The sequence below is a fragment of the Kogia breviceps genome, chromosome 15, assembly GCF_026419965.1.
Source record: "Kogia breviceps isolate mKogBre1 chromosome 15, mKogBre1 haplotype 1, whole genome shotgun sequence".
NCBI classification, from domain to species: domain Eukaryota; kingdom Metazoa; phylum Chordata; class Mammalia; order Artiodactyla; family Physeteridae; genus Kogia; species Kogia breviceps.
The window spans coordinates 48358626-48373975 of record NC_081324.1 but is presented as its reverse complement, the minus strand read 5'-3'; the positions used below and the strand labels follow the sequence as shown (position 1 = coordinate 48373975).

The window sequence follows — 15350 nt, the reverse complement described above, 5'->3', positions numbered from 1 at the left end:
CTTAACCACTGGACCACCAGGGAATTCCCTAGGTTACTTTTTTAAAAAAAATTATATGCCAACCCCCTTGTTAAGTTCTTATTTCTGATAATTTTTAAATTAGAATATTTATGTAGACAGTGATGTCAGGAGTGAGATTAGAATTATAGGTTGGTTTTTCTTTTTTTGCTTCCAGCACTTTAATAATGTCATTCCATTCTTTTCTGGTATGTATGCCTGTGTTCACTTTCAAAGATAAAGCCTACAAGGAAAGGTCACCCCAAGCAAAGGAAACAGCAACACAATTGGAATGCCATTGACTTCAAACATTGGGTGATCAAATATTCAATATTAAAAACTCTTATAAAATGGTTAAAAATAAAATGTGGAATCACAAAAAAATGAGCAAGTAACAATTATCTATTAAAAAATGAATACAAAGATTTGATAAAGAACCAAATAGGACATTTAGAAGTGAAAAATGTAATTGTTGAATTTAAAACCTCAGTGGATGGGTAAATCACATTAAATCTGGCAACCCAAATTGAGTTTGCTTTACTCCAAAGAAGATTTGTGACTGTGTCCCATGGGAACTAGGGATGACTATTGACTTGGGACCACGTTAGTACCTGTTCTAGAGAACCTGACTTAAGAGTTTCTCCACTTTAACAGAGGCCCCAAAACTAGTGCTAGCCACAGGCATTTGCCCCTGAGGCAGTTCTACTTTTAGGGTGTGCTCAGTGCTTATTTTTACTGACACCTTTTTGACAACTTCTGTGCATCCAACACTGGAATGAAAATAAGCTGGTCTAAATTAGAAGAATGTCATGTAATTTCTCATGGGTAAATCTAGTTCAGTTAATGCCTGAAGCAAAAGTGTCACCATTAGTATTTTCTTTAGGTAGTTTCTAGCTTACTACTTTTGCTTATTTAGCTATTGAGTGCTTATTGCTTTCTAGACTTATATATTGGAAAATAGTTTTTGTTTTTTTTTTTTCCTGGCCGTGCTGTGTGGCCTATGGGATCTTATTTCCCCAACCAGGGATTGAACCTGGGCCCTCATAAGTGAAAACACGAAGTCCTAACCACTGGACTGCCAGGGAATTCCTGAGAGTAGATCTTTGTTGTGTATGTTATAAATATGTGTATGTTATAAATATTTTTTTCCCAGTATTTTGTCTAACTTGTAATTTTGTTTTTAGTGTCTTTTGTTATTTGAAGATTTTAAATCACAATATTAACTTTATTAGTCTCTTCCTTTATAGCTTTTGACTTTTGCATTATTTTAAAAAATCTTTCCCTATACTTAGCTCATAATGATGTGCTCCTGTATTTCTTCCAAGTTATCTATACACACCTCATATATGCAATAGACCTTTACAAAATCTTCAGTAATTCTTGATTCTATCTTTGTAAATAGCTGAAACAGAAATTACCTTTTCCCAGTTGGGTTGCTCATCTCAACAACAGTTACTGAAGATTTCATCATCCTTACGTTTCTGATTTGAAATGTTACTTTACCTTTTAATAAATTCTCAGTTATACAAGGGTACATTTCTAGATTTTCATTTTAGTGCTGTTTTTGTTTTATTTCTGTGTTAATATTTTTGCATTTTCAGTTATCTTTCATTATTTGTTTTTATATCTGTTTAGATAAATCCTCTCTCTTTATTCCTTTTTCAGTCACATCTGCTGTCTTGAGGCACTATCTAAAATTACCCTATTCATTTGTTTACCCTTCTTTATGCACCCCACTCCTTTTTAAATCTCTGAGAGTTTACAATAACTTTACCATTATATATCTAATATTTAGAACAATGCCTTGTTCATAATAAGCATTCAGAAATTTATTGAAATAATGAGTTTTGAAAAAGAGAACAGGAATATCTATAATCTTAGATATAATCTATTTTTAAGGTATATTTTACTTTTGCATGAAGATACACTTTTCATTTTTGTATAATATGTTCTAGTTATTTGGATTATATGTGGTTTTATGCATATCTTTTTATAGTAATGTCTTTTTTTTCGGTTTGCTTTCTTGGATACTTAATATCACTTCAGTTATTGTTAAAATGAAGCTTAAAATAGACCCTTAATATTGACTCTTTTGTTAAATAATAGTGTATGGCATTAGATCCCGTCTTAACTGGATGAGGTTTAATAACGTAGAGTGATATCCACCTGTATTTTCAAAACTACCTGTTTAACTGAAAAGAACATTTTTGTGACTTTTTCCCAGTGTAAATCATATTTTCTGTTGTGCTTGTCAGTACATCTGGGATGAATAAGGAAAGCTATATAGTGTTTAAACACAAGAGGGTGCCAGAGATTTGTGTTTTATTCTTCGTACTTCAGAATCAGAAGTGATAAATATTACAGTACTTGTGCATGTTTGTAGAGTTAACTCTATTTAAACAGACTATTTGATGATAGTAAGGAATTATTGTTGATTTTTTGAAGAGGTGATAATGCCTTATGGTTAAGGTCTTCGTTTAGAGTCCTTATATTTTAGAGAGAAATTGTAAAATATTTATGGATGAATAATACATATATATGTATATTAATATATACTTATATAACTTAGAAGGTATTTTAACAGCTAGGAATTAAGAGGTTTTTTTAAAAATTTGCTTTAAAAGACACTTAGAAAATAGTATAGGACAAGGTTACATGCTGTTTGCACAGATAATATTATTCCACCAACTTTAATGTCCCATTTTTTCATATTGCAGGAATCAGATTATCTAGTGTAGATTACACATGTGCTCTACCTTGCTTCATATGTAATTAATTGTTTCATTATGTATTGATTAAGAGTCTGTCCTTATATATACAAGTGTATCAATGATATATACTTGTTATATAGAGTATGACATAATATAGATGATTAACCATTCAAGTAAGGGCTTAAAGAGAGAGAAAACAGTCTCTGGTGACAAAATCTTGGAAAGTCAGAAGACAGGGAAGAAACATCCTTCTGAGCTGCGCCCAGATAAACTCTAAATCTAGGGTTAAAATTCAACAACAAAAAAATCTTCTTGAAAGAGTTGCCTTATGCTAAATCTTGTTAGAAATTAGGTTCTTAAACATTCCTCACAGGGGAATTACATGAATGAAGACTTAGAGATGAGATTGTGAAGTCTTTCATAGTTTTTAGGCAGATTTTTTCATAGTAAAATGCGATTTAGGAAAAATTATCTCTGTGCTTACATGCTGAATGAACTGCAAAGGAATATACTCATAAGTAGTTCCTAAAATCACTGAAGTTTGAGAAGTACTGCAATATCCTATGCTGTGTTTGAGTTAAAAAGAAGAAAGGGAATTTCCCGTGAGGAAAGATACCTTTAAAAAAGTCATAGAAGGAAGAAAGCAGGGTTTGTAAGCTGGCTGTGGTAACGTAGCGAGGTTATACCCAAGGGTGGTGAAAAAAGAATATTGAAGGTAACCTTATTTTACCAGGGATTAGTAACCTAAAGGAAGAACTTGATATTCTTAAAATAAAAGTTTTTTGTTTATACCTTTTAAGCAAATTATTTATTTATTTGACTAGGTAATACATACATTTTGTATAGCATTTGAAAGGAACAAAAGGATATACAGTGGGAAAAAAGTAAGGTTCTCTCTTGCATCATTTTCCCTCTGCTACCCAGGTTCTCAGCCTAGAGCCAACCACTGTTAGCAATTTCTTGCATATCTCTCTAGATAGAATCTTTTCAACATAGATGGCAGTATACAATACATGATGTTTTATTGGGTTGGCCTGATAGTTCGTTCGGGTTTTTCCATAAGATGTAATGGAAAAACCCAAATGAACTCTTTGGCCAACCCATTTGATATTTACAGCTTAGTAGTAATAAATCTTACAGATTATTCTATATCAGTATATAATCATTGTGATTTGATGTTTTAAACAAAGTTACATAATTATAGATATTTAGGTTGTTTCCAGTGTTTTGTACTCAGAAAACAGAATTGCAATGACTATTGTTTCACATAATTTCTAGAAAGAGCAGTTTATTCATTTTAAATTAGATAATGTCAAATAACTCTCAGTGGAGTTGGATTAACAAATTATACTCTGAGCAACAAAGCTTAAGATATCCAATTTCCACATGTTCTCGTGAACTTTACCAGTCTAACAGGTGAAAAATTGTATCTTACATTTTTCTTATGAGTAGGGTAAAACATCTTATATTTGAGTCATTTAAAATTTTTCATTAACTGAAGATTTCTATGTTTTGTCCATTTTTCCATTGGATTTTAGGTCTTTTCCTTAGTTATTTGTAGGAGCTCTTTATATATTAAAGGAACTCCTTTTTTCATGATATGATTGCTTCCTTCAATCCTCAGTCTCAGATGTGGGGAATGTTATTGTCTCCATTTTACTGATGATGCAGGCCTAAAGAGGTTAATTAATTTGCTTTATTTCATATAGACAGTAAGTGGCAGAGTCAGGATTTCACGGTAGGCAGTTTGACTCATCTTTTTAACCCACCATTCTTCTACTTCCCAGTACATTGTCACAGATAAACAGCACGCTGTTCTGAGCACGTAGAAATTCCTCAGATATTTAAGTACCATTTATGACTACTCTGCTAGAAACAGTAGATGATGAAAGTGATTAATATGATCAATAAAATTAGTCTGGTTGAAGTATAAGGCAAATAGTTGATTATTGGAAGACAGAGTAAGACCTACCATAACAGAGACAAAATGTACCCTTGAAAGTTCAAAAGGTGTAGCATTTGGACAGATGCTTTAAAAGTATAAAGGTAAGTTAAACCAACATTTCTAAAGTAGGCATTTGAAGTAGGTCTGGAATATAGATAAGGCACTGACAGCTGAAAGATAATAAAGGAAGAGGAGCTAAAGACTAGAACAGGAAAGCCAGAATCAGTAGGAGCTATTTTATGGTGAGGAATGGGAGGTTAAGAGTGCTAAGTTAAGGTCGTTACTTGGAAGGCCTTGAATATCAGGTTGAGCTCATAGGATCATGAAATCTTTTTGAATATGAAAGTAATGTGATTTTCTCTACTATAGAAAAATTAGTCTGGTGCTATTATAGATCTTAAGAAGGTAGAAGAGATTTAAGAAGGTAGGCACAGGCAATGGTTAACTTTATAAAAAGCTGAAGAATTAGATCAGTTTCAGAAACCAAAATGCAGGGTATTAATGATAATTGGGTAATGCTACTTTTTTTTTTTTTTTTTTTTTTGCGGTATGCGGGCCTCTCACTGCTGTGGCCTCTCCCGTTGCGGAGCGCAGGCCCAGCGGCCATGGCTCACGGGCTTAGCCGCTCCGCGGCATGTGGGATCCTCCCGGACCGGGGCACGAACCCGCGTCCCCTGCATCGGCAGGCGGACCCCCAACCACTGCGCCACCAGGGAAGCCCTGGGTAATGCTACTTTAATTTTTGCATATTAACCTATTACCCCCCACAGAATCTTGAGTTGGAAGCCCTTTTACTACTGAGGCACTATTAAATTTCTTTTTTGTATGTCTTTTAAAATGAAACAGGTTATCTTTCACAGCACCTTCATTAAAAGACATACTGCATTAGACCAGAAGACTTGAAGATGCGGTTTGGAGGTTCTCACTTTCTTTTCCTTTAAAATTGAGCCAACCCAGAATCACAAATACGCCTCAGCATCAAAGCCTTTATTACTGCCTTGGCCTATCTTACAATATTTAGCCTTATCAATAGTGCTGCTACAACACTGTGTTGTCTTTGCTTTCCTTTAGTCTGCCTCCTTTCTTAGAGGAAGTTTTAAGTGGTTCAGGTACTGTTTATTGCGATACCTTTTCCTCTTCCCTCAGTAGGGGTCTTCCTCTATTCCTGCTGCCCTCTGTAACTATAGCAACTGGCAGCTGAACTAGAGGGAGCTGTGTTCAGCTTGGGGCCAAATTGGGGGGCTGGGTAGGCAAGAACAAATCTTATTGGGTGGTTAGCTCCCTTCTTAGTTCAGAGAAGGGTTGCAAGAAGATTCTAAAAGACATGAGGCAGTCTCCTCATTGAATATTGAGTTCTGTTCAGTTCTAGTACTGTGCATGGTACTGGTAGTAAGGAGGCCTGGTACTGGTCTCTCCAGTCTGTATGTGAGATTTCAGCAGGGGCTATGTGGGAACTCACCTATGGAAGCAGGGTGCAGTTTACAGGGCCTGTGTACCTGGCAAACAGCTGAGATTGTGAACAATCAGTGTTGTGTGCATGTGTGTAAAGGCCATTTGCTGTGTACCTTAAACAATTCTGATTTTTTTTAAAGGAAGGATGACGCCAGGCCATATGTCTAAACTTCATAATAATTTTCTGTCTCCAGTTTTCTTTCTCTGTTTATTTATATATTATTTTTTTAAATATCACTAACCATTTGATTGTGTAATCTGTGTATATACTACAACATTCAAAGGGTAGAAAGGAATATGATGTGGTATAAATGAAATCTTCTTCCTATCCATTCTTCCCTGTATCCCTCTCCAGAGGAGAATTTCTTGTGCATCCAGAGACATGTTATGCCTGTGTGTGTGTGTGTGTGTGTGTGTGTGTGTGTGTGTGTGTGTGTGTGTGTGTGCGTGTGTGTGTGTGTATTTTTTTCAAGGTGCAGTCTGTTCTATACCTTGTTATGTTTTGTTTAGTTTTTTCCCACTTCACAATACACCTTGGCATTTGTTCTGTGTCTGGCCAAAGAGAGCTGCCTCATTCTTTTAAGTGGTTGAGAGTGACCTTAGAAAGTACCTAATCTAAGTTATTCATTTTTTAGAGGAAGAAAAATTTGAGTCCTAAAGGTGTTAAGTAACTGGTTGGTATTCTCTTTTGGAGTGAACTGACTTGTCATCAATTTGTACTTGGCCTTTTTTAAAAAAATAGACTGTTTCTTAGAGTAGTTTTAGGTTCATAGCAAAAAATTGATTTGAACGTTGTAGAAAATGGCAGCACATGCACAGCCTCCCCCATTATCCACATCCCCCACCAGAGTGGTTGTTTGTTACGACTGATGAACCTGCATCGAGACATCATTATCACCCAAAGTTCATAGTTTACCTTACAGTTCACTCGGTGTGTGGCACATTCTGTGGGTTTTAACAAATGTGTAATGATATGCATCGACCATTATAGTATCATACAGATAATATATATTTCACTGTCCTAGAAGTCCTCTGTTTTCTGCATATTCATCCCTCTCTGCTAACCTCTGGCAACCACTGGTCATTTTATTGTCTCCATAATTTGCGTTTTCCAGAATGTCATATAGTTGGAATCATCAGTATGTAGCCTTTCAGATTGGCTTACTTCACTTAATAATGTGCATTTAAGTTTCCTCTAGTCTTTTCATGGTATGATACCATTTCTTTTTAGGACTCAATAATATTTCATTGTTTGGATTTACCACAGTTTATTTATCCAGTCACCTGCTGAATGACATCTTGGTTGTTTCCAAGTTTTGACAATTAAGAGTATATCTGCTATAAACATCCATGTACAGGTTTTTGTGTGGACATAAATTTTCAGCTCCTTTGGGTTAGTACTAAGTGTAACTGCTGGATCATATGGTAAGAGTATGTTTCGTTTTGTAATAAACTGCCAAACTGTTTTTCATAGTAGCTGTACCATTTTGCATTCCTACCAGCAATGAATGAGAGTTCCTGTTGCTCCACACCCTCATCATCATTTGGTGCTGTCAGTGTTCAGGATTTTGGCCATTCTGATAGGCGTGTAATGGTATCTCATTGTTTTAATTTGCATTTCCCTGATGACATAGGATGTGGAGCATCTTTTCATATGCTTGTTTGCCATCTGCACGTCTTTTTGGTGACATGTCTATTAGGTCTTTGGCCCATTTTTTAATCTGTTTTCATATTGTTGACTTTTAAGAGTTCTTTATATGTTTTGAATAACAGTCCTTCATCAGATATGTCTTTTACAAATATTTTCTCCCATTGTGTGGCTTGTCTTTTCATTTTCTTTATACTTGGGTTTTTAAAAATATTTTTTACTCAGACCTTTTAAAATACTTTTTTACTCAGATCTTGGTCCATCTTTATGTTTATGGTTTCTACTGTTCTTATGCTTTAGATTTTATTTATTTCTTTTAACATCTTTATTGGAGTATAATTGCTTTACAATGGTGTGTTAGTTTCTGCTGTATAACAAAGTGAATCAGCTATACATATACATATATCCCCATATCTCCTCTGTCTTGCATCTCCCTCCCACCCTCCCTATCCCACCCCTCTAGGTGGTCACAAAGCACTGAGCTGATCTCCCTGTGCTATGCAGCTATTTCCCACTAGCTATCTATTTTACATTTGGTTGTGTATATATGTCCATGCCACTCTCTCACTTCATCCCAGCTTACCCTTCCCCCCTCCGTGTCCTCATGTCCATTCTCTACGTCTTACACTTTAGACTTTAAATGTTTAGATGTTTCTGGAATACTTCTTTGTTTACATAGTTGGTAAATTGATTCTTAGAACCATTCTCAGCATACCATCCCTCTGACAGTACCTCTGTGACATTTGATGAGGTGGAGTCCAACCATTTTCATATAGATTCTTTTTTTTTTTTTTAATATTTATGTATTTGACCATGCCAGGTCTTAGTTGCAACACGTGGGATCTTCATTGCGGCACACATGATCTTTAGTTGTGGCGTGTGGGCTCTTTTAGTTGTAGCATGCGGGCTCTAGTTCCCTGACCAGGCATCAAACCTGGGCCCCCTGCATTGGGAGCATGGAGTCTTATCCACTGGACCACCAGGGAAGTCCCCATCCAGTTTTTTTATATTGCATGTTTCATTTGGTTGATTTGAGATACTAATTAAATTTTTTTTCTTTTCTCCATTACAGAGACACACCTTTTAATGTTAGGTTTTTAAATATAGTGTTCAGATTGTGAGACCATTGTTCTTTCTCTTCGCTTGCAACGGCTATGTCCAGCACTTAACTTTCTGTCATTTAGTTTGAATCTCTCATACCTGTGTGAGTAGGGGCTCTTTCCCTCTCACTCCTAATATGCTGCTTTTTAAAGCTGAACACCAGAGGCCTTCGTATCTTGAGCGCTTGACAGTTATACTTTATTTCCCTTTTTGCACATAAATGCATTACCACAAGAAGGTTCATAATTTAAATCTGTTGACATGAAACCACATCATATATCTTTTGGCCCATGCAATAAATAGAAACAATACGTTCTTTATATAATCATGTTTGTGTAAATTATGTTATGCATTGGTATATGAGTTATGATCAATAACATGTTTGTTATTACAGGGTGTTCAGAATGCCATAAGGGAATTTTAGTGTTTTTGGCTCTCATTTCTCTATCCTTAAACATATATACTCATTTTAGTACTGTAGCCATGTAGCAATTCTATTAGATAAAAGCAACTATTTAATTTTGCTGGCACAATGCAAGAAGCTCAAACATATTTTGTGTTTTTATATGTATGTCTTTTACGTATATGTGTATAATTTTATATTTTAAATATAAGCCCTTTGCATCCACTTGCTTGAGGAGGTGGTTTAATGAATTCAGTTGGTACAGGTGGAGCACACCAGAAGTCTGAAGTGGAAAAACAAAACTAGTTTTAACCATATGGTTTCAGAATAGCTAGTCTAGAAAGCTTCTTCTCAAGGGCTTTTACATGGGTATGGACCTTTTGGGATTGGGGGATTTCTCCTGCTCTTCAGTGGAACAGTGGACTGCACTGGGGATATCTGAGGGGTTTTTAAATCATCTTGGATGAAAACAAAGAAGTCTGTTTTTATTTCATTCTTTCATTACCCGCAATTTGTGGATAACTTAGTATAACTTCCAAATCCCTCTTAGAGTATCTTACTTACTAAACTGAGAGAGGGAGAGATGGGCACTAGGAGACAAAAGTTGCTTCTGATTCATCTTTCTGATATTAAATGTACACTAGTGGTTAGAAACACCAATGAATTTTAAAGGCTGACAGGGAAAGATAGCCATGCTTTACTTCTCTTGCTTGAATAAATTGAGTAAAATAATGTCTTTAGTTATAAGGAGAGATCTATAATTCTTTGCTCTCTTAAATCACTCATTCACATACCACAACCACTGAAAGCTTTCTTTTTTTTCTATTAGAGATGAAGATGACATCAATGATGTGACTTCCATGGCAGGGGTCAACCTCAGTGAAGAAAATGCCTGCATCTTAGCAACAAACTCTGAATTGGTTGGCACACTTGTTCAGTCATGTAAAGATGAACCGTTTCTTTTCATTGGAGCTCTACAAAAGAGAATTTTAGACATTGGTAAGTATGATTATTGACCTGATAGGACTGTCTCTTCCAAGGAAAATGTTATCAAAAGAGATAGCCTGGGTTGGTTTTTCTGGAAATTCTAAGGCTTAAAAAAGGCTCTGGAAATAATCAAGATTTCATGGGTGTTATAGAAAAAAGTATTTTATTTTAAAAATTACTAATGTAACTTAAATCATGTAACCTATGGTTTCTAGTGTAGATAATAGAAGTTAATATTTTATTCATCTTAATGGGAGAATAGATGTGTAAAAAATGAATATATGCTTATGATATACTATTTTTTTCTTTGTTGTTCTTCCTTGGCTGGGCTTTAGGCATGTAACTTGTTACAAGTTTATTTTTATGAAATAAAGAAATAGCCAATAAGGGTAAGTCCCTTTTTCCTCATCTCAACCCTGAAATTCAAACCCATCCTTACCATAAAAGAACTGAACTAGAATATTAGAGTTGTCTCTGGCCAGGAGTAGTTGCTGGGTGGCCTGAAGTATGTGAAAGGAAATGGAAGAAAACATAACAGTTTTATTCTGGAGCCAAACAGCTTTTTTTGTTGTTTAATACCAAACTTGCAGTGATAACTGAAAAAAGAGACAGATTGGAGAGAGATTGTTGCATGTGAGTTATCTCACTTCTTGTGTCCTGACACAGGGACTTATTGGAATCTACTCTAACTCTCCTCCTTCACCCATGTCCAATTTGAGGGGCCAGTACCAGTGACCTTTTAGTATGCTTGACTAAGAACCTTTACATTCTGTGTTGAAGGCCTAACACAAAAATGTGAAGGTTTCAGATTTTTGATACATCCATGGTATATTTAAGGACTTCAAAATGCATTACTATTACATATTCTAAGTCTACTTCACAATTACTCAATAAAGAAATATGTGAGCTCCTACTGTATGTTATTCAAATTATCACTTTTTTCACCTCTCATTTAAGTTGGTTATATGTTATCCTTCTTTTATCTTGAAAAACTAGAATTTACAGTAGTTCAAAGGGATAGCAATTCAGAAGAGCTAATTGTAAAATGCTTGTTTGCTGTTTGCTTGTGTTTTGTTTGATTTCTCTGCTCTCCAGCCCTCCCTCCTCCTCCTCCTTCCCTTCCTCCCTCCCTCCCTCCCTCCCTCCCTCTCTTTCTTTCTCTTTCGCTTTCTTCTTGCATTGTATTTTGTATTGTATAGGAGACGGTTCCTTAATTTTGGAATAAGCCTAAGCAAATATCTTTCTGTGGTGGCTTGGGAAATTTACTGGTGTTTTAACTCCTTTTAGCCATATAATTATTTAGAACTCTGGTAGAGTGGAAGTAGATTCGTACTTAGTTTTAGCAATTCCCTGCCCCCCTTCTAAATTTTATTTCTAGCTTGATTTAAACCTTGATTATATGATAGGAAAACTTTTAGTTTGACAGAGCATTTTCCATCATTTAGGACAGGTATTGACAATATTTTTTCCCGCAAAGGACCAGATCGTAAATATTCGCCACTTTGTGGGCCATATAGTCTGTGTCACAACTGCTTACCTCTGCTATTATGTTACAGAAGCAGCTGTAGACAGCATATGAACAAATAAAAAGACTGTATTGCCATCAAACTTTATCTATAAAGAGAGACCAGATTTAGTTTGCTAACATCTGTTTTCAAGGAAAATTCTGGGGAGAACTCTTTGTATTTTCAGTTCTTGATGATAAAACACCAACTTGTCATTTAATATGATAGAGAATTGCAAAACGTCTTCCCTCTGAATTACCTGAGCTTTTAAAACAAAAACAAAAACCATAGAGTGAATGGAGTTATATATTTCTAAGAATTTTTTCATTTACAATAAAACTCCATGTTTACAGAACAGCTCAGAACCAAGACCATTTCTTAATAACAGGAATTATAAAGTAACCCAAAGAATTTGGGGAGGAATATTTTCTTACTTGAATATGTTAGGGGAGTAAACATGCCAGTGTTCTTCCTTTTATGCTAATTACCTAAATTAAATTACACAGACTTTCTGTAAAAATCACATAGTAAGCTTGCAAACACCTACTAGATTGCCTTAAACAGTCAATGGTGACTTTACTAAAGGGAGTGTTTTATTTTAAAGTGAGACTTTAACTTGTAACTCTGTTATGTTTTATCATCAGTTTAGTGAAGATATTAGAATGCTTGATTGTTCACTAAGCCCTGGAATTGATTGAAACTCCCAATACTTGTTTATTTTTGGTATTTTTAAAATACGGATATTTCTTTAGCATAGGTTTCTGTTTTATAAATACATATGAAATTATTTTCAAAGTTTCTCCCCAAACACTATATATTCTTAAATGTTCACTTTCTTTAAGCATTAACTGGCATGTCATCCTCTATATACTCTATGTTTAATTATAATTTTAATCATTGGATTGTTTTGAAATTGCATTATTCCTTCTATAGAAGGCCCCCACTATTTGTTTTTGCTGATGTTTTAGTAAAGTAGATTTGACTTTTCAGTGTTTTTCCCCTCCTTGAATCATAACTTGGTGATTAATTCATTTTTGCTACAAAGTAATGAACTGCTTTGTTTTGAAGGTTTGTTATAGAAGCTGAATCATTTTATATCGTTTTCCTGTGTGATTTACTATAGCCCACATTTTGAATTAAGTTGAATATTTGTTATAGAATAATGTCAAAGAATGTGTTTAAGAATTGTTAGCTTTTAATTAAAGCTTGTTTTTTGCAATACTCATTCACACTTTGAGTATATGAGTATGTTTCAGATAGAGTGTAAAATCAAACAATAATATATTTTAAATTTCTAGAAATACATATATTAAAAATAAACACAATAGCGCTATTTAAAAGCTCATTTAAATGAGATTACCTAATTACCTGTATCTTTAGAGTTAGGTCTCTGATGGTTTCACTGAGCTGGAGAATTACTATTTAAAAACTGATAAGGTTGATTTATAAATGAGCTTCTGCTTTGGGGTATGTGGTCCAAATTGTTTTCCTGAAACTTTCTTCCTAGTTAGCAGAAGGAAGAATAGAAGTTTGGTTTATTTATGGAAGGAGATATAGTGAAAGAGAAATTTTTCAAATTGATGGGTAAAATGATGAGGCTTTGAACCCATTTCAACTTGTAAATTAATTACCAGGTCAACTTATGGAACGTGAGTTCGTGCAAAATAAGCATGATTGGTAATGGACAAAAGGAGTATAGGTGTGTCATGCAGACAAGTTATTAACAGAGACTCACAATCTGAAATAAATGTCATAAATTGTTAACAGTGTCAAACGGCAAAATGTAATTTTCTATTTTTTTAATGACTAAAATTAACAGAATACAGCATTGATTTCTGCAGTTACCATTTTCCTCCCTGAACACGAGACTTGATTTGTGTTCTTATTAACTTTGTCCTATAAATGACCTTGCAAGGAGAATGAGTCTAGAGGCTAAGTGAAACAATGTCTATATTTTCTGAGGCTTCAGGCTAGGTTTTATTAATGTAATGTCTAAGATCTTTGAAGTTGTGACTTTACCAGGAAAATCATAATCTCCAAACCTTTATTCATAATGGGTATGACTTCCAGGGGGAACAGAATACCTGCTGTGCTAATTATTTCAATTATCAGCCACTACTAAAACACGTAATGGATTTTCTCTGCTTCCACAGGTAAAAAGCATGACATTACAGAACTTAATTCTGATGCTGTGAACTTGATCTCCCATGCAACACAGGAGCGATTACGAGGCCTTCTAGAAAAACTGACTACAATCGCTCAGCATCGAATGACAACTTACAAGGTAAAGGAAATCCTTAAAGAAGAACAAACTCTTCTGTCTCTTCTTTGTTGTGTTAAAGGTAGTTTTTTGATATGGATTCTTATTCTAAGTATATTTTTTCAAGGAAATGGTCAAGACATATTTCATATTGGTAGAAAATAAAAGTCGCATTCCTAATTTGCCTTATTTAGATACACATACAAGACAAATAAAATAGGGTTTCAAGTGGTATCCAAAGCTTCTATGTCACTGTACATTGAAATTTGCATCTGTTCTGCCTGAGGCTTCTCCTCCTAAAGCTCTTGACTGGGAGGGAGGGTATGTTAGAAGGGATAACGTATTGGATAGCTGTGTTCTCTTCAGTGATCCATTCTTTGCTAGCACTCCTGTTCCTTTTAATAAGTTAAATGATTACATTGAGTGCTAATATTGGTGCCACTCATTATTGATATTGACCACTTTTATAAAAAATTAAATGCAAGAATAGCCTATCTTATCCCTAGTAGTGTGAACCAAATCACTTGCCGTCATCAAGATGAAAGCATTAGATTTATTTGCATTATGGTTTTGATGGAGAACAAATTTATTGGGTAATGAGGGTTGAAAAAGATAACGCTTTTCCCCCTATATCAAGAAATGTTCATAGGTAGATTTTGTACAATGTGGTGTATGGGTAACCTTATAAAGTTTTGAGTTTGCAAGAATGGTCATTGTCATGATGTCCTACACATAGGTTGAAAGCAATCTAGGGAAGATCAGCCATTCTACCACCAGTAAATTTCCTGGAGGAAATCATTCTGTTTTCTCCCTTTTCTGCTTCATTTAGAACTTTGGAAGAACTATTTATAGTTGCTGAGGTCCTCACTTGTATAAATCTTTGTGAGAATTTGCTGGACTGACTTAAAAATATATGATCATCAGAAAAAGCTGTGAAAAAAACCCTAATATCAGTATTTATTTTTGTGTGCTTCTGGAATTTGTCCATTTCTTCTAGGTTATTTAATTTGTTGGCATACAGTTGTTCATAGTATTCTCTAATAATCCTTTTTATTTCTGTAAGGTCAGTGGTAATGATCCTACTTTCCTTTCTGTTTCCTAAAGATGTAAGGTTGGTTACTGATTTAAGATCTACCCTTTTAATGTAGGCATTTATTTATTGCTATAAAATTCTCTTTGAGCACTGCTTTTGCTGCATTCTATAAGTTTTGGTACATTGTGTTTTTGTTTTCATTCATCTCTTAGGTATTTTCTAATTTCCCTTGAGATCTCTTTATTTCATTGGTTATTTGAGAGTGTGTAGTTTAATTTCCACATATTCGTGAAATTTCCAGTTTTCCT

At 34.7% G+C, this 15350-nt stretch overlaps 1 protein-coding gene across 2 annotated transcripts in view; it reads left to right on the top strand.

The window, feature by feature from the left end:
* TAF4B (TATA-box binding protein associated factor 4b) overlaps positions 1-15350 on the top strand; it is a 132506-nt gene that overhangs the window by 50965 nt on the left and 66191 nt on the right. For both annotated transcript variants that reach the window (XM_067014864.1, XM_059039395.2), the window contains exons 10-11: positions 10087-10256; positions 13903-14033. In XM_067014864.1, coding sequence (XP_066870965.1) covers positions 10087-10256; positions 13903-14033 — 301 coding nt within the window. The remainder of the gene's footprint in view (positions 1-10086; positions 10257-13902; positions 14034-15350) is intronic.